General features: G+C 38.1%; 1 protein-coding gene across 8 annotated transcripts in view; it reads right to left on the reverse strand.

Annotated features, from left to right (window-relative positions):
- Window positions 1–253: 253 nt before the first annotated feature.
- Window positions 254–26515, reverse strand: part of RHOBTB1 (Rho related BTB domain containing 1) — a 57338-nt gene continuing 31076 nt past the window's right edge. For 3 of the 8 annotated variants that reach the window (XM_075758819.1, XM_075758823.1, XM_075758820.1), the window contains 7 exons: window positions 13607–13792; window positions 10678–11645; window positions 10131–10249; window positions 7607–7757; window positions 5821–5909; window positions 4229–4334; window positions 1429–3715 (listed from right to left, as the gene is read on the reverse strand). In XM_075758819.1, the coding sequence (XP_075614934.1) occupies window positions 3546–3715; window positions 4229–4334; window positions 5821–5909; window positions 7607–7757; window positions 10131–10249; window positions 10678–11645; window positions 13607–13792 (1789 nt within the window). In that variant the 3' untranslated portion in view covers window positions 1429–3545. Of the gene's footprint in view, window positions 461–1428; window positions 3716–4228; window positions 4335–5820; window positions 5910–7606; window positions 7758–10130; window positions 10250–10677; window positions 11646–13606; window positions 13793–26515 lie in introns of those variants that run through there. The other 5 variants (XR_012836393.1, XR_012836394.1, XM_075758821.1 and 2 more) reach the window with 5 other exon arrangements.

The raw sequence follows: 26515 nt of genomic DNA on the forward strand, positions 1-26515 counted from the left end.
CCAGTTCCTGTTACTGGAACACGGAAAAAACCTCCCTAATTTTACAAATCAAATACTTTTAGGTGTAAATTATTCTTGAGGGATATCTGTGGGTAAGTTGCTGAAGAACTAGGGCAATAAAGCACTGTGCTGCTCTTGCCTTACTTGCTCTGGTACAATCCTGCTTTTGGTGCTCAGAAGGGATGTCCAGATTAGTCTCTTCTACTTGGCAACCCTTCTTAATGTACCCACTATTTAGTACTATCTAGCTTACCTTTGCACACTTTGAGGCCTGATCTCACTAAAAGACAGCAATGGGCAGGTCTTCAGTGAATGAAATTAATGAGTTATGGCTGAAGTCTGGCCAATTCCATCTTAGAAAACACTTCTATTTCTGGCTTTGGTGTGCTATTTGTGGGTGGGAAGCCACAGAAACTGGTTTGTGTTGTGATGTAGAAGAACTTGCTTGCAGAAATTCTGTCTTAAAGAACAAATAGAAAAACACTGTTTCTAAGAAATAAGCTGACTGAGACTCCCCAGAAACAAAGGACATGCAACTTCTTCTAAATTGTCATAATATTTAAAAAAGAATGCCCTGAAGAGCAATGCTTCTGATTTGCTCCTTCCTTCCATGCTACTGTTTTATCACAATCAATTGAGAAACATTTTTACATCTAATGTCACTGCTTTTTCTGTTGAGCTTATTACCTTTTTCTAATGGTAAGATCAAAGAAATAAAATTCTGCTTGCAAAAAATAAGTCACTGTGATATGTAACATCCTCATAAATCAGCATGTTAAAAAAATGTATACTGTGTGTTGAATGTGCTTATTTGCAATGTCCTTGGCATTGCTTAAGAGCTTTAAGAGAATCACAAACATGGCATTCTTTGCATGACATCTTGCAAAAATCCTCTGGAAAAGCACCAACTTTCTCCCTCTATCAATTAAACAGCCTATATTCAGGGAGGTAGTTGATGGAAGTCCATTAACAGGTAATGAGAGATTCTGTGTAATGGTTGACAACTAAGGCAGTGAGAAAGCAGGGAAAACTGAGTACGAAAGTTTAGAGCATATTGAAAACCTCACAGACTTCCTGCTGTTTACCTGCATTTTTCTTCCCCATGGCTGTCATGACTAATTAGTTTCATGTCCCTTGGGTAATATCATGGTAATTAAATATCAGAAACCATGGGGAAAAGTGGCAAGAGATTTTTTTTGCTACTATGCAGTTTAACAGTAAGTGACAAGCGCCATCCTTCCACTGTCATATACAAATACTGTAGGGTTTCCTTGTGACATTCCCAACCATAAATCCTAATCTGCCACACAAGTATCAGTTCAGTAAAATTCAATGAATGATACCACAACTGAATGCTTGTAAGCAGTGCTAAAAAGGGTGACATCTAATGCAAAATTTAGGTAGCTGCTTCAAAGAGCTGGGAGACAATTTGTAACTAAACAGTTTTATTGACTTTTTTTTTTTTTTTCCAAAATAAAAAACACAAAATAACCACCAAGATTAAAGGCAATAGACAGCATTAACCAAATGAACCAGCCACTTGGTTATAGTAGCTGATAACTAGCACAACTGGATATTATTGCATATACCTCAAGTTCATTTATATATCCATTACAGTTTGGCAAGATTACAATCATACAGTAGCTTTGGTTGTGTAAAACCTAGTAGCAATACTTACTTAAAATGTGACTGGTTAACATTTTATGACAACAGGTATTTATCTCATCTTAGTCTCGATATGTCTTCTCTCATTCATTCGTTTCCTCCACAGTATACATTATCACTGACCAATAATTAAGGAGACATATTTGCAACCATCATTTATAGCCCTTCTTTATCACCGTAAGGTGATAAATCTTATAGGAGTAGGAATCTGTCACTTGTTTTCCTTATAAAAGGTTGTAGAGCAGCATCTCTTTCCATGCTGGGTGGCTTCTACCATTGAGTGGTAGCATCTGCGGAGAATTAGTCCATTCAGAACGCAAATATGTAAAGGTGTATATGGCTTTCCGTCCAAAGCCTTTCCTGACCTACAGTACTGGGATTTGACTGTACTGCCTTGCCTTTGAATACAGAAAACAAAAAACACAAACAGCTTTTCACATTAGTATGCTGAGCTGCCAGCACAAAACAATATTAACGAACCTAATACACAATACTATCTTGGTTACAGAATTGTGTCTGAGACACTGTACAGGATTGCATGTGTATGTTCTACAGTCTATGTATTTTACTTTGGTCCTTTAAAAAATGCTCTCATCCTTATGTAATCTAGTGTAATACTGCAGCTTTAGAGTAGTGGTTGATAAAAAGTCATAAACACACAGGCTATTTGAAAACACTGGAGACTTTTTTTCCTTGCACCACTTGTGCAGAATTTTGCCCCCAGGTGTCTGGGAATATCTACTTCCCAGGGAAATATACAATCTACTTAAAAATTATCTAACATTTTGAATTCTACCTGGGAAAAGCTATAAAACAATTTGGATCAAATTGAAGTGATCTTGTGGGTGAAGACCTTTCTTCATTTACAAAATGCTGTAACACTAGATAACTCCTACTTGGTTTTGCAGCCCTTTCATTTGCTTGCACTGAAGCAAAAAGGAATTCGGCATGAGGAATGGCTGCATGGTTAAGATCCTGCAGAACAAGGTAACTGCTATGCAGTATTTCAAATGCAAGCAGTGTAACTGCTTTTTGTATTCAGATCCATACTTGTATAAGGATATAAATTAATAAGCCCTTCTAAATGATTTTAGAAATATTCTCTTTGATCTAGACATATAAAACCTCTGAATACTTGGAATCACTAGATTTCACATGGCCCACGTAGTCATAATTATTTGCACTTACATGGCAAATATTAGAAATACATTTGCCTGCAGTTGAACAGGTAATTATACTGCCTATTATTCAGCTGAGCAAAGATCAAGCACTCTATATCTTGCAGTTATTGGATCTTATTCTAACCCTTTGCTTTAGAAAAGGGAAATAACCATCTAATTATATTACCCGTGCACAGTACTTAGTTTAAAAAAAGACAACCTATACTAGGCAACTAGATTTTTTCCTAAGATGACTTTTTATGAGATACTCTAAAAGCGGTCTCTTATGACTGAAGATTGTCTATTTCACTGTACTCGCATAGTAAAAATAGTTAAAATCTAATTACAAAGCTGCTACATGGTTATTTTGTGGTCTGTAAAATAAAACGGTATCCAGAATTTTATCTGAACAAAATACACCAGTCAGTATAAAAATATTTCCCAATTGGAGATTGAAACATTAATGCTGGATTTTTTTTTTTTTTTTTTTATAAAAAGAAATGTAATAATGGTAGACATTTACCTGCTTACTAGCCAAAAATATACGTATGACTTCAAGGAGCTGTTCCAGGCTCACTTTCAGTGAGCTTGTGCTTTTGACCCTAGCGATAATAAATGCACACATGGAACAAAGTTTCCTGAAAACCTGAACTACATCTTATTTCTAACAATAAGACTAATTTCTGACACTGGCTATGGATTTCCACTTATTTGCTTTGTTCAGGCAACTACAGCAGAGGAATTCCAGAAGCACCACTTCCGCTTTGAATGATGTTTATTCAGTGCGACATCTTCTTTTTCTCTTTCTTTTTTAACTCGCTGGTAGTGATCTTCTTCCTTTAAATACCACACAGGCGGCCAGCGATGCCTCTCAAAATATTCTTGATTATCTGATTAAAAAGAAACAATCAAAAAGCCCCCGTACAAGCCAATGAGATACACAAATCCCAGAAAAGTCTGCAAAAAGCTATGCTGCTAATCGTTTATCCAGTCTCTGTGTTAGCTGGCTTATCGGGGATTCCCCCTGTTTCCTCATATGCTTTACTTACAGGGTGAAAAGACTTTGAAAGTGGTTGCACTCAAGAGGCCTTAGTCCAGCAAAGAGTGTAAAAATGCAAGCCCTTTATAGAGTGTATTTTTCATTGTGGAGCCTGAAAATAGCTCTGTTCCTTTTAGCCTCACTAAAATTAGGCATAGAACATAATGCTTGCCCAGGAATTAGGCTAATGATTATGACCTTTCTTTACAGATAAGACAAATTTATGAATGCTGCTCAAGATAGCTCAGAGATTCAGTCTCACGGCTTAGCTATCTTAGCTCATCTTTGTCTTCATGTTTAATCAACTGGGTGGGGAGAAAGGAGGGGAAACCTCATGAAAACTGGGGAGGAAAGTTGCCCATACCTGAAGATTTAGCTTTGATTTCCTTGCGGAATTTGGAGCAAACACTGTTGTAATTGGTGCAGATGTAGTGCAAGCACCAAGCTGCCAGCTGGTTAGCATTGTGAAACTGTAAAGAAAAACAAAGAGCTTATTCCATTTGCTGAGGTTATCATTCATTTTGCAGCCCCAATTAACAACTAAAGCTAGAACAGTCCCAGCAGATTGTATCTGGCAGCACTCTTCTAAGCATACAGGGGAGCTTTTGAAGTTGAAGTGGCCTCCAGATGCCCTAGACCTTGTCGCACAATTCTGCTGGAACAACCAGAGACCCAAAAGGCACATGAATAGGTGCTTAGCATGCACAGCATCTGGCAAACTGCATTCAGTCCCAGACAGGATCTGAACCCAAGGCCTGCTGGATGTCAGTTGTCTGGTATAATTGTACCAGTCGTATATCCTTATCAGTTACTGCAAACCCTGCTCTGAAGTAACTCCCTGGAAAACTATGCTCGCTGACAGAAATCAAGCATTACTGAAAGCTCAATACAAAATCTTGTATAAGCTTCCTGCGTTCGTAAGGAAGCACAGCTAAAACACAAGTCAGATTGTACAGCATGCGTATCTGTTTTGGCATTCTGACTGTCTACTGTGATCTTCTCAGGTTATAAACACATCATATTGATGTACGTAGTGGTTAAACACATTACTTCTGTCTTCAACCAGGCAAAAAAAAAGAAAAAGAAAAAGTACCCTCCGTGAAACCAAAATTAAGTGAAGCGAGCTGCCTTTTCTTGGAAGGTGTTCAGTCCTGGTGTTGCAACAGCATTAAGGTATTGCAAGAGAGGCACTTGAAAGCAGCTGCAGGAAGTCTTGCATGGTGGCTAGCTTGTGCTGAATTTCAGTGCTACTTAAACGCCAGACTTCAAGCCAAGCTGCAGCCAGACTCATCATTAGTGTGAAATCAAGAATAATAAAATTTAAAAATTATTTTAGCTTGTATTACTGTATCTGTGGGACTGATGTAGCCCTCCTTTTGGAAAACAAGAGGTGTGCAGTTTAACTGTGAGCTGAGGGCTCTCTTTTCATGGTTTCCGGGACTCAAGAAACAGTGAAACGTGTTTGAACATAAAGTAGTAGGATTTGCACTCACTCTGAACTATCGGATGACTGGCTCTGAGTAGCCAGTCTAAGCATCAAGTCTAAGAATACAAAAAATGTTGCCTTTGCAATACAAGTCTAAATATATCTACAAGAACTGAATTGAAAGGAACCCAGGAATTATTCACCATTACAAAGTTGAACAGCTTCATTACATTGCATTTCATGTTACTGAAGCATGGCCATGAGAACGTGGAGCCTGGAAGGTCCAGAATCAAGAAAAACTAAAATATATATTTGAAAGACAGCTCCTCCGAGATTACTTAAATAGATGTTTCACCTCTGAACTAATGTAAAAACCTCCTTTAAAATAGAAGATAAAACTAAGTTTTATTGTCAGTCACTCTCAGAACTGCAGACTTTGAGCCACTTAGAAGCAATGCTCAAAACCAGTAAGGTGCTAAAAGCAAGTCCTGCAGGTGGTCAGAATAGCTTTAAAAACAGTGCACACTGACCTGTGCCAATTCCAAGTAGGACAGTACTTCTCCATCTATTGCAATGCCGCTCATAGAGGCTTTTGTCAGCTCTTGTACTGCATGCTGTTCTGTTAGAGGAGAAAACTCATCACTCATATGGGAAACGGTCACCTTTCAAGGTCAGATCATCCACGAGTACCAAAGAACCAAGAAGGTGTGTTCTCCCTCCTCCTACTGTTAACTCTAGCATTATGCAAATGTCCATTCACCCAGATATTCTGAGCCACTTCAGATTTGGGTCAAGTCAAATTCTGGCCTTTAGAGTTGTGGCTGGAGATTCTGCATCACAGGCATAAACTGTCTTGCTCCAGTGGTGCACAGTCCATATGAGGATTTGCCCCTTTGCCTCAACCCAAACTATTTATTTCTGGTTTCACACACAATTCTTATCTCTTTCTTACAGAAAGTGAGCCTGCAATTAATAACCACTTATAGAAGGACAAAGTTCAGCAGCCACTAGTCTCTTTCTGGCAGAATAGATGGGTGCGATATTCAATATAATTCAGAAATATGGATCAGCCGTCTCCTTTGGGTAATACAAAAGCAATAGCCAAGTTTTTAGGCGACAGTGCACTTGCCATTGCACTGTGAATTTATTAATGATTATACCAACAGCACTGATACAGAAAAGTTCACTTCAGGTCCTCTTCAGATTCACAGATTAGTCATTCCTAAGGATCCAGATGAAGGCTGACCAGTTCCCCCAAAATTCACTTCAGTTCAAGAGTCTCATTAACCCTGTCCTAGAACAATTTCCTAGCATCTTAGAGGTTTGAATGTTTTTTGGGAAATGTTGTCAGCTGATTTGATTCCACTGGGTTCAGTTGTTGGCAGTAGCCTTTGGACTCAAAAAATTATTTTATCAAGAATTAAATGGAATGAAATATTCTTAATACTATACGTATGTTTATGCTGCAACTACTTAATAACCAAGACTTCAGTTAAAACGTGCATATAAAATCAGACAATAATGATTTGGTCTGTCAGAATCAGCGAAGACAAGGTACACAGCCCTGACGCACAACTGAAGGAGAGCTAGGATTTAGTATATGATTAAATTTTGCCTAAATGTTGTCCTGTAAATACGTGTAGCTTTGTTTCATTTGTCTCTGAGTTTTGGCTTTGGCCGTGTCTTCAGAACAATGCCAAGTTACATACATAGAGAGAAACAAATTAATATGGATTTAATTTTAAAACTAAGTAGTATCCTATCCTGTAATTTTTCTCTAAGTCTGTGATAGAAAATGAGGGTTGAATCTCCAGGTGTGTACCAAAATATTGAATTCCTATCTAGGCAGTGAAAAGAGATCCAGACAGCATTTCTAAAAAACTTGATCATCTAGATCAGTTTTCAGTTGGCTCAGTTACTCTCTTTGAGTAGAAATGTATAATGGAGCACTTCATTCATTACGTAATGGAAAGCCTGGGGTCCACCCTGTTTTCAGGTAAATTGACAACAACAGAATGGATATTATAAAACACAGATGTTACATCAATGCTAAAGAGAAGGTTTACTCTTTCTGTTTTTAAAGCACAGAAAACTTCAATGTTCTGAGCTGGTTTAGCACAAAACTAAAATAGACAAGAGAAAGGCAAAGACATTTTTCTAAGTGAAAATATTAATTTGTATTACAATATCCCTTTCAGAAAAAAAAAATAATTATTTTCCCTGACACTTGAGAAAATCCTGTGCATTCCAAAACCATTAAAACACGTTTCAGCCATTGCAGAAGATACTGCATTAGGCAAGGCCACAAATTCTTACCTGCTAGTGCCACCAGGTGAGGAAGGCAAAACCTATTTGCCAATGCGATTAACTCAAGTGTGTCCAGTTCCTGACTGGAGGACAGTTGCTTGGTATACAAGTAATCTAAAACTGCTTGCATGGAAGTCTTGTTTATGTTGGGAAGAACTACCTGGAAAAGATATTTAAGAAAAGAATCTAATAATTAAGGAATTTTCATATAGAGGCCATATTTTACTTCTGCCAGTTTGCTGGACTGTCTCTCTTTTCAAGTAATTTTAGAAATGCAGGGAAAACATTTTTCAAAACAGAAATTTCCCATTCAAGTTCAAGAAGCTGCCAACAGGTAAGCATACCTCCGGAATCAGATCCTTTGCCAGTTTATGTACAAGCAACTCTACAGAGTTACTGGAATTAGATCCACACCAAACAGTGAATCTGTTCAATGCTTTCTAGCCTGTGAACGGACAGCTTTGTGGGATACATAAAGCCCCTGAGCACTTCCCACGCCAAACCTCCCTTGGTAGACTTGAGGAATGCAATCTATCTGCTCCTGGCAAGGGATATTCTAGGGATTCTGAGAAGAACACAAACCAAAGGATAACAAAAAAACACCCCTCTCAGTCCGTTTATAAATAACCACATTATCCAAGTAAGTGATGGTTGGGAAGGGACTGAGAACTGAAGAAATGAGGCAAAGAAAATGTAAACCATTTCTGCCACACACGTGTAATTAAGTGTAACCACCGTGTAATGAAACTACTAAACACTAGCACAAAAGCTATCTAATTTCTTGCCAGCACAACCCTAACTGCACAGGCCTAAAAGAAGAGGAAGGAGAGTTAGAAAGCCTCACTGTAACCTATCACTGTAGCATCTCAACTACAGTCTGCACACAAGATCACTCCTCCATAGAACACGGTAAAACTGATTCTTGTGGGGCTCAAGGTTGCAGCAGGTAAGCCTGGTTCCAATACCCAAGCTAGCTGATCCCATTTATCAGCAGTGTGTAACGTACATCTTCATAACTCAAAGATGCTGGCACTGAAGAATGTACTGTCGTATTCTGAAGAACTTGCAGTAAAATAATGGCAGAGCAGAAAAATAATAAAATTATGATGAAGAATTAAATGTACCATGCAACTTAATCTGCTTGGAAGCAGCACATACTTCCGGCTAGACGGGGGTTAATCGTTGTCACATAGCTGGTTGTTAACCTTTGGGGGCTTGGGAATTTTTCTTTCAGCCCTGCCTGGATGGGTGGGATTCAAACCCAGATGCGCTGGTGCTAAAGCATGACCCTCTTATGCATAACAGCCACTCTGGGAAGCAGCTCAGTTCTCCAAGTAAGAGGAGCTAGTTGTGAAACTCATTCGTTATTAATATATTTTTGTTAGTGGAGAGAACAGAAAATTCAGTGAATGAGTTTATAAAATGTTGTGTCCCAAATACAGAAAAAGTAATAAGTAAAAAGTAGATGGCTTTGTTTTTTGTAAACCAAAGGAAACCATTCAAGTCATATCTACCTATATTTTAAAACTTCCCAAAAGCATTACTGAATCCTTTAAACTCTACAAAATGGAAGCTAAATATTTTAAATTGGAAAGATGAGCTAAGACTGTTAGGTTAATGATTAAAAATAGGCTGGTAGAAAATAAATGTATATTCTTCATTGCCAAATGTCGCTTACTAGAATCAAACTATGTATTTTTAATGAACCACTTGTCGAGCATGCCTCTGGGAAAGAAATTATGTTTACATCTGTATTAGAAGCAGCAAGAAAAATCTAAGTAGAACACAATCTTCCAGAATATTAAACACAAAAAACCTGAACTCTTCATATGAAGAAGACCCATAAGTATGGAAAGGAACAAGAAAATCAAAAGAAAAATAAAAACCTGGGTATGGATACGACACAAGAAAAAAATAGGAGAGAATTTAGAATTTGATAAACAGACCATGAAGGCACCTGAAAATACAATGCTTCTGCTGCAAAATCTTAATTCAAAGCATCGAGATCTTTTACACTGTACTTTATACCTGCTTTACTCAAGAGGACAAACTGATGCACTAGAGAACCTGAGCTTAGTTTCTACTAAAGTACTGTGGAGCCAGCCCCATTTTCTAATTTAACACTCCCAAGTTCTTTAACCCTTTTTTCCCTTTAATTCCTACCTCAATGCTCCTGCTCCAAGTGTTCTTTGTAATGCTGCTAATTGTATAAATATATATTTGCACAACTTTAAAAGTTATTTTAAATTCGCAAATCCATATTTAATCCCTCCCCCATTTAATATTTTAAAGGATTTCAGGTTTAAACACACAGTCCAGCATTGGAGGAAGTCTCATGCATTGCAGAAAATATGTTACCCTCCTAGGCATCCTAATTTAATGCCTTAAGAAGAAAAGCATCCCAGGTCTGCAAGGGAAGAATAAAGAATCATTACAGGGATTATTGCAGCCCTTCAAATAGATACAAAATAATGCTTCCATCACCCTAAATCCATCAGACATTATAGCAAGATGGACAAAAATGGACAAATACCTCACTGTTTGAGCTTTCAATAAATGATCCTCCAAACATAGCAGACATCCATTCACAGCTACAGATCAGCAGTGGCTTGTGGGCATTTATGGTTCCATCATCCAATTTAAATGTCACATCTGCCATGGGAACAAAGCAACAGGCACGCTGCAAGTCTGCATTTAAAGTGAATCTGTATCTCAAGAATGTATGTTTCACTTGCACATCATTAGCCAAGGACTTCAGTCACTTCCCATGACCCCCACCCCAAAGATAATGCTAATGATTTATATAGTTAGATAAAAAGCCTCACTTAAAAGGGAGACATTGGATGTTCAACACTTTGGAAAACTGGGTCACTTATTTAAAAGCTTGCATATAGATTTTAAGGAATTAAACTGCAGAATCCCAGGTTGGAACAGTTGGCCCTGAGCAACACTATAATTTTGGGCTCATCTATCCTCTCAGAACAACGTAAGCTGTCACAGTTTTTGAAGTCTGTGAAGCAACAATAACATGAAAGTGAAAAGAATTAGTGCTTTTCCTGTTAAAGCATGTATTTACTCACCAGAAAATGTCCCTTTGCAAAGGCACTCTTTTATCCGATTAGCTTTTCTGACATGAAATGCTTTCGTAATTTCTTGATTCATGAAGGCTTCTTTATTCATAATATTCTCCACCATCATTCGCAAATCAAATACTTCCAAGATTTCAGCAATCTGAGCTAGTCTTGTGAGATCTTTTTCATTTTCATCCAGTTGCCCTGTGTATAAAAACTGCAAAACAGTTTTAAAAGGTCCGGCCTGCACAGATGAATCCATTTTTACCACAGTTACAGGACACGTCCTATTCGAGACAGGATTCACTTGCATTTCCTTATGCACACTAATAAACCCCTTACCCCAGGATGACAGAGATCTTGCTGCAGAATTGGTTTCACCAGGTTCAGGTTCTAGCATGTTTAAAGAGTCAGTACTTTCTGGTGGGGGAATTTTAACATCAGCAGATTTTAAGGATGCCTCATTGCTGTCACCATTTGTCTCAAGGTGACTTGTCAGAACATCCTTATTTGTATTTTCTTTATTACACTGTGTTTCATCCAAGTCTGGACTTTCCTCACATTCCATTAAGAAAAGGTCATAAAACTTTGAAGAGGAGGTAGCTAGGTAAATCTTGTGAGCAAAAATGTAGTCCTGGTCCTGGAGAACAAACATAACATCTGCACAAAGAGGGCTGTCCAATAAATATCCAGCTTCATTCATGCTCGGTACGGGACACTCAGGAATTTTGATAACTGGAGGAGGGGCTTTTGGAGGTAGGAATGGAGCCTGAAGCAAAGGTTTTTGGACCTTCTTCAAATGAGATTTCCAGAACTGCAGGTGTCTTCTGGAGATCAGGGCAGCTCTAATTGCATTGTCAAACACGTCTTTAATCCCAAACTGGTCAAATACACTGGTTTCATAGTATGGTATCCCAAGTTCCTTGGCAACCTCTCTGCCTCTTTCTGGTGGCAAAATGTCTCCTCTTTTTATGGGCCTAGGGTTAAACAAAAAATAAACCTTCTCACATACAACGATCATCACAAAGTTACTCCAGAAAGCATGGAATTTTACAAAATGTCTCAGCACCAATTCTGAGATAAGTATCATTCAAATGAAACAAAATATAAAATTAAGCCCCACAAAGCCCTTTGGAAACCTACAACCATCTCTCCAGAGAGTTTTAGAATAGCACATGCTTGTAATTTTGTTTAAGTTTGGTGGTGTCTTTGCAATGTTACTAAAAATACGCAGAAATCATTTGCACAAAATGGAGCAAGCCTCCTCTCTGTTAAAGGGAAATTTACAGTAGAAAAAGTTGATAGGATGCTTGGGAACTTTCATTATTTAAAAAACCTCCTAACATCCCTTTCTACTCAGATATTCTGTCAGTATCTTTCTTCATTTAAGACTCAAATGGAAATTCTCATGACATAGAAATGTCACAAATATAGCTAAATGTGAAATGAGAAATATTTCATAGGATCATAGACTGGTTTGGGTTGGAAGGGACCTTAAAGATCATGTAGTTCCAGCCCCCCTGCCATGGGCAGGGACACCCTCCACTAGACCAGGTTGCCCAAAGCCCCATCCAACCTGGCCTTGAACACTTCCAGGGAGGGGGCATCCACAGCTTCTCTGGGCAACCTGTGCCAGTGCCTCACCACCCTCACAGTGACGAATTTCTTAAGCTTATGCTTTTTAAAGAAAAATCATCGTAGCCTATGACAAAAGTGTAACTGAACACACACTTCAAGAGACAGGCCTGTGTTGGCTGTAGAAGCATTGTGTGGGAACTCATGAATTTCCAGAGCAGCTCTAGTACACGACATAGGGTAAACAAACCAGAAAAAAAGTCTGGGCTAGGATCCATTTTCCCAACAAAAAAAAATCATCTCATCAGAAGATATGACCCATCAATGTATTCTCTGAGCATATCGCATTGGGCAGACACAAGCTGGCACAGACTGAACACACTCGAGACAACAGCTTGCTTTACTCGCCAGCTAATAAATAATCAGTTCAGCTGGCAGAAGTCTGTGCTAGACATGCAGAGTACTGGTTTAAACTTTATTAATGGTGAAATCAGAAAGGAGAATTAGGGCAGAAGAATAATTTTGAGTTTTGAAAAAATACTTCCTTTTAAAGAGTCAACCAAAAAGCCCACCCCACCCATACAATGAAGAAATATTTAATAAACAAATCTATGAAACTCATATTGCCGAGTCAAAAATTTGAATGTAATGCAAAGTTTTCTAAGAGCCCATGAAATATGAATTCAATCCCTTTATGGAAATTTGTTACAATACAGTCTTTAATTACATGATCATGGCTATTAATTCCATAAATATGGTCTCATTCAAATTCACAAAAGAGGAGGAAATTAGAAGTGAGCAGGTAATTGTGGGACTGTTTTTGCCCAAACACGTGAATGCTTGTCTTCTGAATCTGGGAAAAACAAAACTTCTCCAGAATAACCCTCAACTCTCTTTTAATTTCAGAACTTAAAAAAAATTAATTTGCAATTTTTTTCTGCCATGATCTAGGATTACATTTACAAAAAAATAATTAAGAATTAAGAAATCTTGAGTAGAATCTGACAGTTTAAAACAGTACCTGATAGTAGTGACAGGGTAGAACATGATACACATGTTCAAATGGAGAAAGACAGGTATGAAAACCTCCAGTAATCATTATCTCTGTATTATTGTTGTGTTCAGGCATCCAAACAAGTTTAGATGTCCAATGTGCAAAAATATTGTGGGAAACATATAATAAGTGCGTGTGTTAAAGAAGTAACCAACTCAGATAACAGAATTAAAAACCACAAAGCACATATATTCCTATTTTACCAAAAAAAAAAAAAAAAAAACTAGGCTCTATCATTTCTCTTTTGAAAGTACTGTACCTGATTACCAAGGTGAATTTTTTTAATTCTTATTTTTGTTTAAACTTTACCTTGCCAGAGGCCGTCTGGCTCTGTTAACAGCCTCAAGATCTGCATAGCGGAGATCTAGTTGGCAGCCCACCAGAATGACAGGTGTGCGAGGACAGAAGTGCTTGATTTCTTGATACCACATCGTTTTCACATGATTCAGGGAATTAGGATTAGCAATTGAAAAGCACAGAACAACTACATCAGACCTAGAAAGGCAACAAGAAAATATGCAATTAAAAGCCAACAAACATGCTTTTCGCTGCAGCTTCACCTATTTTCATCACTCCATCTTAAAGCTACTCCACTCTACACTTTGAAAAATGCGTTGACACCCAGATGTCAGACGACCTGTTGTTTGTGCAGAGGTTTGATAGAAGGTACACATTGCACCACAAAAGCATGGGAGCACAAATCCACATATGTAGGAAGCACTGCCCCTCTATGCCAAGAGATGGTCCCTGCATGTATGGACAGAGCCCTAAGAAGAGAGGTAGAGCTTGCCATTCTCTGCTTTTACACTACAGTTATTCACAGGCTGTCATTGCTCAAGAAATAATTCTGTTGACTGGACAACTAAATTGCAATTCAAAGATCATTGGTGCTTAGGAATAAGAAAGGAGTTATGCAAGACTTCTGTACAGCCACACTGGCAGACACTGATCACTTCTGAGCTTGTCAGGGAAAAAAAAACATTATTGCACTGTTTGAGATACTGAGGTGGTCTCCTTTGCAATGCACTTTGCACAGCAATTCTCTAACATCTTTAATAAATAACTTGTTGGAAGGGCAAATTACTGCTGAATGACCACTTCTACAATACAAGCAAAACCAAACATTACGATGAAAGTAAGGTCAGTAAAGTGTAGAATGGGACAGTGGCTTAAATCAGAGTAAGCATGACAATATTTGCAGGCTTTTAAAGGTTTTAAGAAAACAAGAAGTACTTTGCTAAATAAAATTGCTTTATAAACTATAAGTGCGAGGATTAAGGTTGACAGCTCATCCACTAAACCACTATCTAATTCTTGTCAGAGCTAGCACCCTAAGGCAGAGAAATGCTTGAATACTTGTCTCAGGGCATTCCTAACTTGGGGCGATTTCATTATTTATAAACTGGGATGGGATGTTACAAAGCAGTTCGTGAGCTCTTGGGTCTCTCATGGGAAAAAAAAGAAAAGAAGTAAAAAAGTTGAACTGAAACTCAAGAAAAATTGAGGGGAAGGGACATTTTGAGGAGGCAAGTTATTGCTACAGAATTGTCAGCAGGATAAGCTCAGCAATACCATGTCTATCTCGCTTCTATTATTCTTTAATTTAGCACAAATGTGTTGTGTCTGCAGTTTGTGTAATGTATAGAGCAGCAGCAGTGAATCTTAACATTCACCTTTTAAATAATGAAATACCTCCTCAGTACTGCTGCTTTCTACGTTTCACTGAGGGCATAGATATATCCAGCAAGAATGTTTCTAAAGATAGCTGCATACAAGTACTGCTGTGAACATAAATTTAATGCAAGAGAAATGCTCCTGCTCCAGGTTTGTATCTTATATAAACTGCAACACATCTGTCATATCTAGAAACAAGGCCTTTTCAAACTGGGAAGTTATCTACTAAATAGCAAAGTGGTAAGCAGCTAACACACTGGTCTTCTACACAACTGAGGCAAACACCCTTTAAACTCAAACTTGCTCTAGTCACGGTCACATAAGAGTAAAACCTAGGCCCCAGCAGACATTTGCTTAGCTCCCAGAAACGAGAAATCAATGTACGGCTAAGATTAAAAAAAATAATATTGTGTTACACATTCTAATCTGGTCAATTGTTTTTTAATTCAATATCATCTGGGCTGCCGGAGAGGCAAGTGTTGGCTGTCTGGCTGGTCCTAGCTATAACTAAGCATCTTAGAGAGACAGTCTGTCTTGCGTCCTTCAGAAATTAATACCTAAGCCAAGTAATTGCAGTCACGAGTATCCAAACCTCCTGACTCTACAGCCCACAAGACACACATCACATCTCTCAGAAAACCAAAAGGAAACAGAGCTCCAGCAGGACTTCACAGGCAGGAGATGACAACAGCTCCCCTGCGGCGCTGCTGCTGAATGAAGCTGGGCTGGCCACAGATCTCGGCTCCTGAGAAGAGCCAGTGATCCTCTGTTTCATTGGACAGGACAGGTCCAGACTACCCAGCAGACTGGCCCCAGCACAGCCCTACATGTGTTACAGCCCATGCCAAGGGAGTCTCATGTTTTTGCCACAGGCCTGTGGTTCTTGAGCAACTCATCACCTCCAACCTTCCCTGAGCGACTGTAAAACTGAGCTGGCAAAAGCTGGTTTCTTTACCCATAACTCACAGCACACATAGCATTGCATTTATGGGACCTTTCCATCTTACTGCCTTGTGAATTAAGTGAAAAACAGAATAAAGAGGTAAAAAAATGTGATTTGCATATTATTTATCCTGTGTTAAAACCTGGACTTCCCTATAAAATGAATATCCTGAGAGTTCCATACTGAATAGGGAGAAATAAACGGCCCTGTGCCATAAACAGGAAGGATGGGAAATCACTGGGTAGTGACAGAGTTCACAGGCTGAACCAGCACTACAGCTGGGTCTGCTACTTCACAAAATACATCCACCTTACCATAATAAATTAAGTTTTCATTCAAGTCATAAGCATGATTTGCACTATTAGTACAAACTGGAGACAGTAATATATGAGGAAGATTAACTGTCTAAATAATACTGTGAACATTTGGGGAAAACTGTCCTTTGGAAACTTTAATTAAAATACCTACAATTCCTTTTAATGTCAAGGGACATTTACAACTTGCTAATGCCTAGATATGAAGTTTGGTTTGACATTTATTCATAAAAGCCAGAACCTGTCAGGTTAAAATAATGCATTAATATTTCCCAAACATTAAAAATTTACCAATGCTATTTTAATATTCTGAGGGAACATAAAAGGGTAGGATTTAAGAAAAAACTAAACTAATTTATTGCCATTTTTGTGCAGTTTGGTTACTTAGAGAACAAGAAAGGATGAATCAGGTTTACTTCTGCTTTCTTCTTTCTCTCTGCAGCAATATATTCACAAATACAAGCTGCTTCTTTCTAAAAAGAAATTTCATAACCATTTCCCGGTAAAATTCAGGATTGATTCAAGAAACATTTCCATAGACTTGAATACCAAAAATGCTTTAGAACTTTTCCATCACATTCCTCCTAGAGCACCATCCAGTTGAGACGGGCAATTGATAAGGCGTTGTGTGCGTCCACCTTTGTTAAATACAACAAAAGCGTATGATTATGCTTGCTGCATATACTGATGTTTGATACTGAAGTATCACAAGAAACAAAGATAAGTATTACAAATAACTCAGCAAAGTGAAACAGTAGCTTCGCTATCCAACATATTGTCTTGTGTTGGATACTCAAGACATTCAGCGGTACATGTTGGAAACACATAACTGATTTATTCTTACATTCTGCTTTTCACAGATTTATCAGAAGAAATTGTGAATCATCTACTCATATTATTTGAAACATCTGAACATACTTAAGTCTAACCAAAACTCACAACTTCTGTGTGATTTGCTCTAGCGTATGATCAACTACCAGTGAAACACTCTGCATCACCAATGTAAGAAAACAGGTTTCTTTCTACTCCCTGGGGCTCCAAACAGGGGAGAACACAATGTAGACTTGTGGGATTCGGCACATGGAAAAGGGGAAGAGATTCTCTCAGCTGTAGGCAAATCAACCACCACTCGCACGTTTGTCACTTCCTGGCTGACCTGGCTCCTGCGTTGGAGTCTCACATTAAAGCGTAACAGCAGCGTAAGAGCACTTCAGACACTCCCCTTGGAGTCGCAGAAGTAATTCTTAATGCAAAACATACACATCTAAAGTCAGCCCAGCTTCATCTAAACATAGTTATGGACTACCTATAGGAGAATTCTGTGGGCAAAGAAAGAACCTTACCACCATTCCGAGAAGCAACCCATCTACCTAACATAGGTATTACCTCAATGCATTCAGTGATATTTTCCCAAACTTGGATAAGAAGAACTTTTGATGGAAGCAACTCCCCCTTTTTAGATTTCAGAAAATGAGAAGAAACTCTCTAGACAACCAAATCTCTGACAGGAATCAGCACATGGGGTGCTGCCATCCTGTGAGCTCCTAGTGTGTGAGTTAGGAACTCTATCAGATGTACACAGAGCAGCCCAAGTCACTGCTGACAAGCAAGCAGTATAGCACTGACAAAGACAAGACAACTTTAAATTATCAACCTCGGCCTTCAGCAGTAGTCAAGCTACAGGTAACTGCTGTAACCATCTGGAAGTTACTCTGCAATCACTACAATCAGAAACCTGTGAGGTGGGGGAGCTAATATACTGCTTTTTCTATGTAACAAGCCTTTCTGATGGAGCTGCTAGAAGCAGCAGAGAAGTTAATGTTTTCTAACTAGAGCTGTTTTGTGTAACAGAGCACTCCATTGGTTTGGGACTGACATTTTGAAAGACGCATCTACTTACATGCTATGTGTGTTCCAGAGCTGGTGTAACGAGCTGTACTGCAGATGTACCTATGCACCACTAATACTCATATTTTAGACAGAACTTCAAGAAACAGCGATATTAAATGGCGTCTCATATATTGCATGCAAGTGTGTTTAAAAGTTCAATGTTTCCTAGTCTGAATCTAGAGTTATAAACTGTGGTGCAGAAACAGGCTGCCTTCTGAAGTGTACACACTGCGTTACCTAGGAAGAAGTTGTTCCCTCTAGTTTATAATTTACAGGTTACTGGGTAAAACTGCTGCATGCAAGAATTGCTGCTCATGTGTAAGGGGCATCATTTGCCATATAGTTATGGAATAATACTGCTGGGTTTGAAAAGGGGAAGAAATAAAGCTGTGAGGAATACAGAATGCAAAGAGATTTCTCTGATCTGGAAATCAATGCAGGGAGTGGGAAAGAGGAAAAGGAGGCAGATTGAATTGTACTGCTGTGCTATCTTCTCATCTTTCTAGAGGACAGCTCAAAAGTACATATTTTGTTTCAAAGAGCTTAAACGAGATCCAAGAGTTAAATTTGGGTTAATAGATTTGAGGGGGGAACCAGCAGATTTCTCCTGCTACAGTCTTTATTTTTCCCTATTTTTAGATATCAGGTCTCTCTCAGAAGCAACGTTGAAGTAAGGGAGCCTATTAGAATTTTACAGAGCAAACAGTTTGGTAGAGGTTCATCCAAATTGTTAGACTCTATTGACTTTACCAGAACAGCTAATCCTTAGACATTTATTTATCAATAAAAATTTTTGCTTTGCTTTTACTCCTTTTGTCCTCATTTTTTTTCTCTACACGCTTCCCGTAATTTTCCCAAGGTTCCTCAGAGACAGCTGAACTTATCTGAGACCCAAATTTGACAAGAGCTGTCTCTAGTGTCCACCTACAGAGTCTTTCAACCACCTGAAAGAAAAGATTGTGCAGAGCAGCAGCCTGAGTGCAAATACCAGCTCCCAAGTTCCAAACACAGTACATTCAGGTGGTAAAAGGCCATCTAAGAAGTAAATTGAGACTCTCATGTATGGCTGAACAAAACCCTGCTACATCTCCATGTTAATCCAGATACATTTTGAAAAGAGAGATTCACTCAGTTATACAACATTTTTCATGCATGCATCTCACTGAGCTGAAAGAAAAATTGTGCAGATAAGCAAGGCTGATAATGTTTTAAGTGGACTCAGTTTTTAGTAAATGCAGTTGCAGCCATCACATGAAATGAGAAGAAAGTCATTAAGTGACGGGTGAGCATAACAAAATGACCTGAAGACACAGGACTTATATGCATACACTCAAAACAGATGGGAGGCTAGGAAAACTAAAATGCAGGGAGTGCCTGGCATGTGAAGAACTGAAGACATCCAGGTAAGGCAGGGCAAGATCATGCAGTGCCCTGGACGTGAGCAGGAGAATCAATTAGTTCTATACTTTACCGATAGTAGTGAAGCTTCTTAAGTACTGGTGTAATGTGCGAAACTGTCAAAATGCCCTGAAATATATTCAGATTTTGTGGTGAGTAGCATGCAGATCTACTTCTAAAATTTCTATAACGTCATTTTTAGTAGGAAACAACAGTAAGAAAAAGAAGAAAAAGCTACCTTTAAGAAAATTGCGTATTTCGAGACTGTGCTTCAAAAGTGGAAAGAGCTTTCCCATACATTCCTTACAAACAATACATCATTCTGAAATGTTAAGTATTTTAAAATCTGTTCTATTTCCTTTGAGGTACTCATGGGAAAACAGTGGTGCATTTACAGAGAATGACAAAAAATGTTTTTGTATCACAAAGAATGATTAAAAAAATCTCATTTTCCATTGCAGAAACCTGTAAGAGCGACTCTCATTGTACACATGCCTGACCAGCAATAGTTCTAAAAAAAATGGCATCATGTGGAACAATGTAACAAGAAGAAAACAGTTTTATTTTTAATTTAAAGGACTGCTTACACAGTCTTGGAATTTGGTTCATTTCATTGCTGGCTATAAGAAGTAAATTCACCCGTAATTATGGTTCAGCATTTGCATATAAAAATTCCATCTTAGTGCTAAATAGAACTTTGCATTTGAAACAGGCCGCCTGCAAGGTATCCTAGCGTGATTCTGGGCCAAATTTTGCCAGTAGACTCAGTAAAATTCTCTTTGGAATCAGGTATGTTTGCAGTATACACATCCACCATAACATACCACTACATGCCTTTTTTCTTTCCCTGGAGCAGAGATCTTAATTACTGCATTTCTAACGCAGGAACAAAAATTCGATGATAAATAGAATTCTAGAGACAGTTAACTGACGCTGAAATACCGAAATGTTCTGTGTATCATATGCAAATTTGGGGTTTATAGAAGTAAGACACAAAGCCTGAACACCAAATCAATGGAGAAGGATGAAAGAAAATGATAGAGCAAGAGAAGGTACAGGGCTTGCCGGAACACATCTGATCAACCCGAGGCAAACACCAAAATTCACAATATCATACAAAGGGACTGATAAGAATATAACTAAAAATGCTTTTGCAAGACATATCAGCTGACTTGAAATAAATTAATGAGAGTCAGGAAATAAAATAACGAGAAATGAATTCACAAAACAATGGAGAAACCAGAAACATAGGGAAAGGTGGGCTTTTCAAGCTTATTTCTGTTACTGTAAGGAGGCAGCTTAGAGATGAGAAGTACATACTATCTCTCTACACAGAACCAACTAACCTTCATCAAAGATACTGCATAAGAATAAATAAAAGAAGAAATGAACCCTTTCCTTACTCCTGGCCCCATTCTCCAAAAAAACCCATGGCCCCATTCTCCAAAAAAACCCATGAACCAATGATCAATCAGAAAAACACATTAAGTTTAAAAGAAGTAAGAAGAGATTTAGTTAAAGCATCATTTGAAGCAACATGTTTAGAAGAATAAAATTATTTCAAGGTAAGGATGGAAAAGAAAAAAAAGAAAAAAGTAAAAGGAAGATCCAAAGCCAGACCCCAAAATTCAGTAAAAGCATGATTCCTTATAATACGGACGAACACAGAGAGGAAGCCAGGGGCAAGATAAAAATGGAGGTAAAAATCCAGAGAAAATGAAAGAATGATAGGGTCTAATTTGCATCCTGTATGAGAGTGACTTCAGAAGTCACAGAAGACATGAAAACTGAGCATTAACAGATGCTAGATGCATCTCTTTGGGAAGAAAAATATGGACTTTCATATTTTTTGCTTGCTTTGGACTATCACCAAAACCAGCCTCCTCCTCTTTTTTTTCTTTAAAAAAAAATCAAGAAATTTTAACTGGCAAGTTGATGTCACAAAGAAATCAATAAGAACTCAGTTTAAAACAGTTACATCTGGTTGTGCAGAGTGGTTTCCATATTCTGACATACGTATGAGGAAATCCAGACTGAGATCCTGAGACCCTTGGAGTAGAAAACAGCTCAAGAAATCCACTTAGTGAATTCTTTCTTTGTGAATAGGTGCTAAGAGCAAGATTTTGATGGAAAGTCACTTCCAAGGTTTAGTTTCCAAAACATTTTGATGTTGCCTTGCAGTCTTTTAGGAGAGAGCCCAAATGCCTTCTTTCCACTCAGCCACTCAGCCACTGACTTAGGAGAGCAAGGAAAAATGGAAAATTATGTAATACCACAAATAACATTTGATAGAAACTTTTTTACCACAGTCAAGGAAGGCTTAAAACATTACGGGTGTCTCTCTATTACAGATAGATTACATACACATCAAGTTGAGCCTCAGACCCCACCAACAGTCATTTGGCATGTATCTTTTTAAAAAAAGATTTCTAACAGCAATTCCATTCCAACCTCTTTCTACTCACAATATGGAACCACGGTACAGAGAAGAAAGTAGTAGATCTGCATTAATTTGACTAGTTTAAGTATATAAAGCATATACTTTCCCATTGTCTGAGTGAAAAAGCCTCAAATGTTAATGACGAAAGAAGAAAAAACTAATGCATACAGACACCACACTGGAATAAAGCTACTTAAGAATGCTATCTCTCTGTGAGCCTCTCTGCTTATTCTAGTCTTTCTTGAGGCTGACCTGAGTCAAACTCAAAAGAGAAAAAAATCATAACAAATATTAAAAAAAATGTTTTTTTTACAGAAGTTCTTCAGGATTGCTTGATGAAGAACCTGAATAGCTTATAAACCACTGTAAAGTAGATGGGGAGGCTCTCAAATTCTGGTATTTGAAGATGATTCAAAGATACTGCATATCACTTTTTGTGGCAGCAAATCATAGCAAAAGGATGCAGCCAAGGTGAGCGACATCCGAAAACAACTGGATTCCCCATCAGTTGGCCCTTTGCTAACAAAGCAAAAGACTATCTTGTATCTGTTAAGTGCTATTGCTGTGAAAACACATCTCTGATGATCCCCTCCAACCCACGCCAGTAAATGGCTCTCAAGGCATGTGGAAGGTGGGGAATTATTGTAACATAAAACCAAGGATGGCAAGACTGCAGGAAAAAGTGTGGGCTTTCATTCAAAGCACTTCTGAAACCTTTGACCACCTCTGAAGAAAGGTGAGGAGCTTGGGGCCTATTCTCAGCTTAGGCACAGGCAGCAAGTGACAGAGGGCACTGATCTAACTAAATGCAAACCGAGTAACTCTGCGAAGATGCCCACCTCACCCTATTTTGCTGAATGCAAATACCATTTTACATCAAAGCTACTTGGGTTTTGTTTTTATAGAAATATCATCACCATTGTCCTTTAAGAAAAAGAAACAGAAAACAAACCAACCCTAAACAGATCAGTGGAAGTCTTCAAATATCAGTGATAAACCCCTATTCTCATGGACCCTTTACAGCAGTGTTCAAAAGGTATACTTCTATGGATTCAATTACATTGAAGTAACTGGTTAAGGGAATTGTAATCACACAGAAAAAGATGAACGCATGCATTCCTCTGTGTGCATACAATACCCACAAGGCTTATAAAAATCCATTCACAACAGGGGAAATACTCTAACCATATTTTGTAAGAGGCTCTGTCAGCAGTCTCACAGCAAGGCTCATTCATATTGGTAAGTCACAAGGAAAAAAGCTGTTTTCTGTCCATGTTGTATGAACAGATTTTGTTTGGTCTACAGCTCATATTTAAGTTGCAAGTAAATAAATCATCCTGGGTGAATTAGCTGACAAACCACACCCATGGTATTGAGAATAAATATTTGATTGGGACTGAATTAACTCTTTGCAGATTTGTGCTCATGTTTATACACACTAGAGCTGCACATATAATGAACTAGAATATACAGGATATTAATCAAACTGTAGTCAAACACATTTACCTGAAAAAAATAAAAAAGGATGTAAAACAAAAAAAAAAGTGCAAGCCAGTCTTTTTCCCATTTTGCTTTTAGAATTAGTTAACACAATGACATGTTGACACTCATTCAAAACCAGATTGGACAGGAAGATAGAAGATAGTTAATCCTGGCAAGTTGAAATGTAAATGAAGATGTTTTCATCTCTTTACACACACAATTTTGTGCCTCCCAGGGAAACTGGTACATAACAACAACTTGAGCTTTATATGAAGTTCCCACCTTATTTGCAGGTTTTGAGAACACAATAGCACCGAGACTAGATTGTTATTAAACAAAGAGGTCACTAGGAGCTGGAAATCAATACGCTAATCATAACAAAGACATTGTCATTTTACATTTTGGAGAGATTTTGCATCAAATGAAATCCTGTGGGACAATATCAACAAATGACTGTTTGGCATCACATAGTGCTTCCAAAACTAAAGCACACACTCTAGTTTAAGGAAAAAAAACCCATGTCATGCTATAAAACTGCAGCAAATATTTCCACAAGTCCCTCCAGGCACATCTCCCTACCTCCCTCCTCAAGCTGTCAGAAACAGTTTCCCAAAGCTCCCGGAGGACTGTGATTATTAAACTAAACAGCACATAGCAGAATGCAAGCTGGATCTCACTTTCCATATTCCCATTTTAAAGGATGGCAGTGGAAACATTAACTATTGAATCCTCAGTGGCATTCAAATACGTTTCTCTCTGTCACACAAAAATAGTGGAAAACACATTCCTTTTGTCATTGTCCTTTCATGCTTCTATCTGTGAAAACCAAAGAATTAAGAAGGATTTATCTTTGCTGCAAGTCCTATTAACTGTTCACCCTGTCATCTATAGCATAATCTATTTATGTAACATTTTGTAAAACTGTATGGAACAATCTTTTCCAACAAGCAGCAGGTGAATTAATGACCTGCTGGTTCTTGTTACACCAGGTTTAGGACAATTAGAGGTCTTGGCTGAAACAAGCCTTCCCCTGCACAAGGGGCACATGCATAACAAATTTTGAAGGGAACCAAAGGGTTATATTATTCTATGATCCTTCAGACAATCAGAAACATGGGACACTTGGAGGTGTAGGCTTGAGCAGTTTGGCATACAATACACCTTTCACTGTACTGCGAGATTTAACTCAGCTATGAGTAGACTGTATTTCAATTTACAGAGGTGATTTAAAATCCAGTCCTATACATGTGAACATTCAATGTTGGAAATCTCTTTTTAAAATGCTAACATAGATAAAACACTCAACAGTTGGTTTTAAATGGAACATTAAAACAATTAAGTACCTAATCAGTGTTTACAATTAGGAAATTTTACAATTGAAATTCTATTTATAGTATAGTTTCTTTAGAGTTTGCAGTTTCTTTCTGCATTAACAGACTTGCAGAAAAACCACCAACAGAACAGCAGGTTTCCAGAATAGCCTTTTTAAGTTGATGAGGTTATAGCAAGCCTGATTCTACACAGGTTCAGTTTTACTAACATCACAAATGAATCACTGTGTTCATATGCTTAATCCCACGAGATCTCAAGTTATTCACATCCTCCTTGGTGTTTGTAGGATTAGAATCTAAGTATGTTGTTCCCCCCCCCCCCCCCATCCTGTCAGTAAACGTGGGATCAGAGTTCAGAACATGCCTGATTTTGTTCTCCTAATCTCTAGTAATCTTCTCAGTGACACAGTATCTGTTGCAGAATATCAGGAGGCCACATCAAAGAGGAAAAGTTAGTGGAAACATTAAGTTACATCCATATTTATCAAAGTAGGCTCCATACGCTGCCAATGGTAAAACAATACCTGTCACGTACTCAATTAGCACTGAATATTAAGGTCACTATTACCTTAAAGTCAGTAACTTTCCTCACTCACAAAGTTTACTTACAAATAGTACAGGTTGTGTAGTCTAGATGTGTTGCTACTTTAGCTCCTGACACAAAGTTCAAGGCAATCCATGACTCTGAAAACACAACTAAAACAGTGCTGTATACAAAGGAGGGTTTGTACAAACTGCCGTACAGAGTTTGACAGTGTGAAAATTTCACTGGTGGGTTCAACCAGCAGAACCCTCTCCAGGAGAATAAAAACGACAGTCATCCTTCAAAATGACTTGTTTCATCAGGTAGCAGAGAGAGAAGGAAAACAGTAAGACAGTACATTTTGGAAACTGGGAATCCAAATCTGGGACAGACATTGTACAAAGCTGGAAAAAAAAAGTATCTGTCTATGGAAGTTTGATCATCTGCAGTGACTGAAGCAAATATGAAAAGGATATGAAAAAGTTCAAGAAGGTGAACAAACATGTGAGGACTGAGACCTTGCTCAAATGTCAGTTATGAAAACATCTGTCCAAAACCCATCTTAAGCTCAGTATTTGCCCAATACAGGTAATCTATTCTCATTATATGTGTATTCAAATGCCTGTTACTCAGCTGTTCTGCTGTCTGTACTGACACAAGGCCAGAACTAATTACCATTAAACACAACAGAAAGACTATCACTGGCTTCAGTCCTTGTTGAAACTATGCTGAAGTTATATTATACATGCTAGAAAAATCTAGATTACATTCATTTTTAATTTTTTTTTTTTAATTTCCAGGGTTAATCGATTCACTAGGAGACACTTGATATTTATAGAAGAAAAGCCTTTCCTTTCTGCAGCTTTAATTAAGAAAATACAGAACAGCCTCACCTTTCATGCAATTGGCTCTGCTCTCAAGAGGTTAGCTGCCCATTCAACATCACAGGTTTTAATAAAATAAATATTTCATTGAGTAGGAGTGATGTTTCCCAACATCTCTCCTTGTTAGTTGCGTGTTAGGCGATTGTATTGTACACTCCTTATACAGTCAGGGAATGCGATGTTCAATTTTGTAAAACTACAATCTTATTTTGGGGAATGTTCTTTAAAATTCGAAATAGGACAACAGTTGTTGACAGAGCTTAGCAGGCTGTTCAAGGAAATGTAGCATAGTAAAACTATGCTGCTTTTTAAATATTTATATCTTTTTAATCCTTGCAG

Source organism: Balearica regulorum, chromosome 7, assembly GCF_011004875.1.
Source record: "Balearica regulorum gibbericeps isolate bBalReg1 chromosome 7, bBalReg1.pri, whole genome shotgun sequence".
Lineage (NCBI taxonomy): Eukaryota > Metazoa > Chordata > Aves > Gruiformes > Gruidae > Balearica > Balearica regulorum.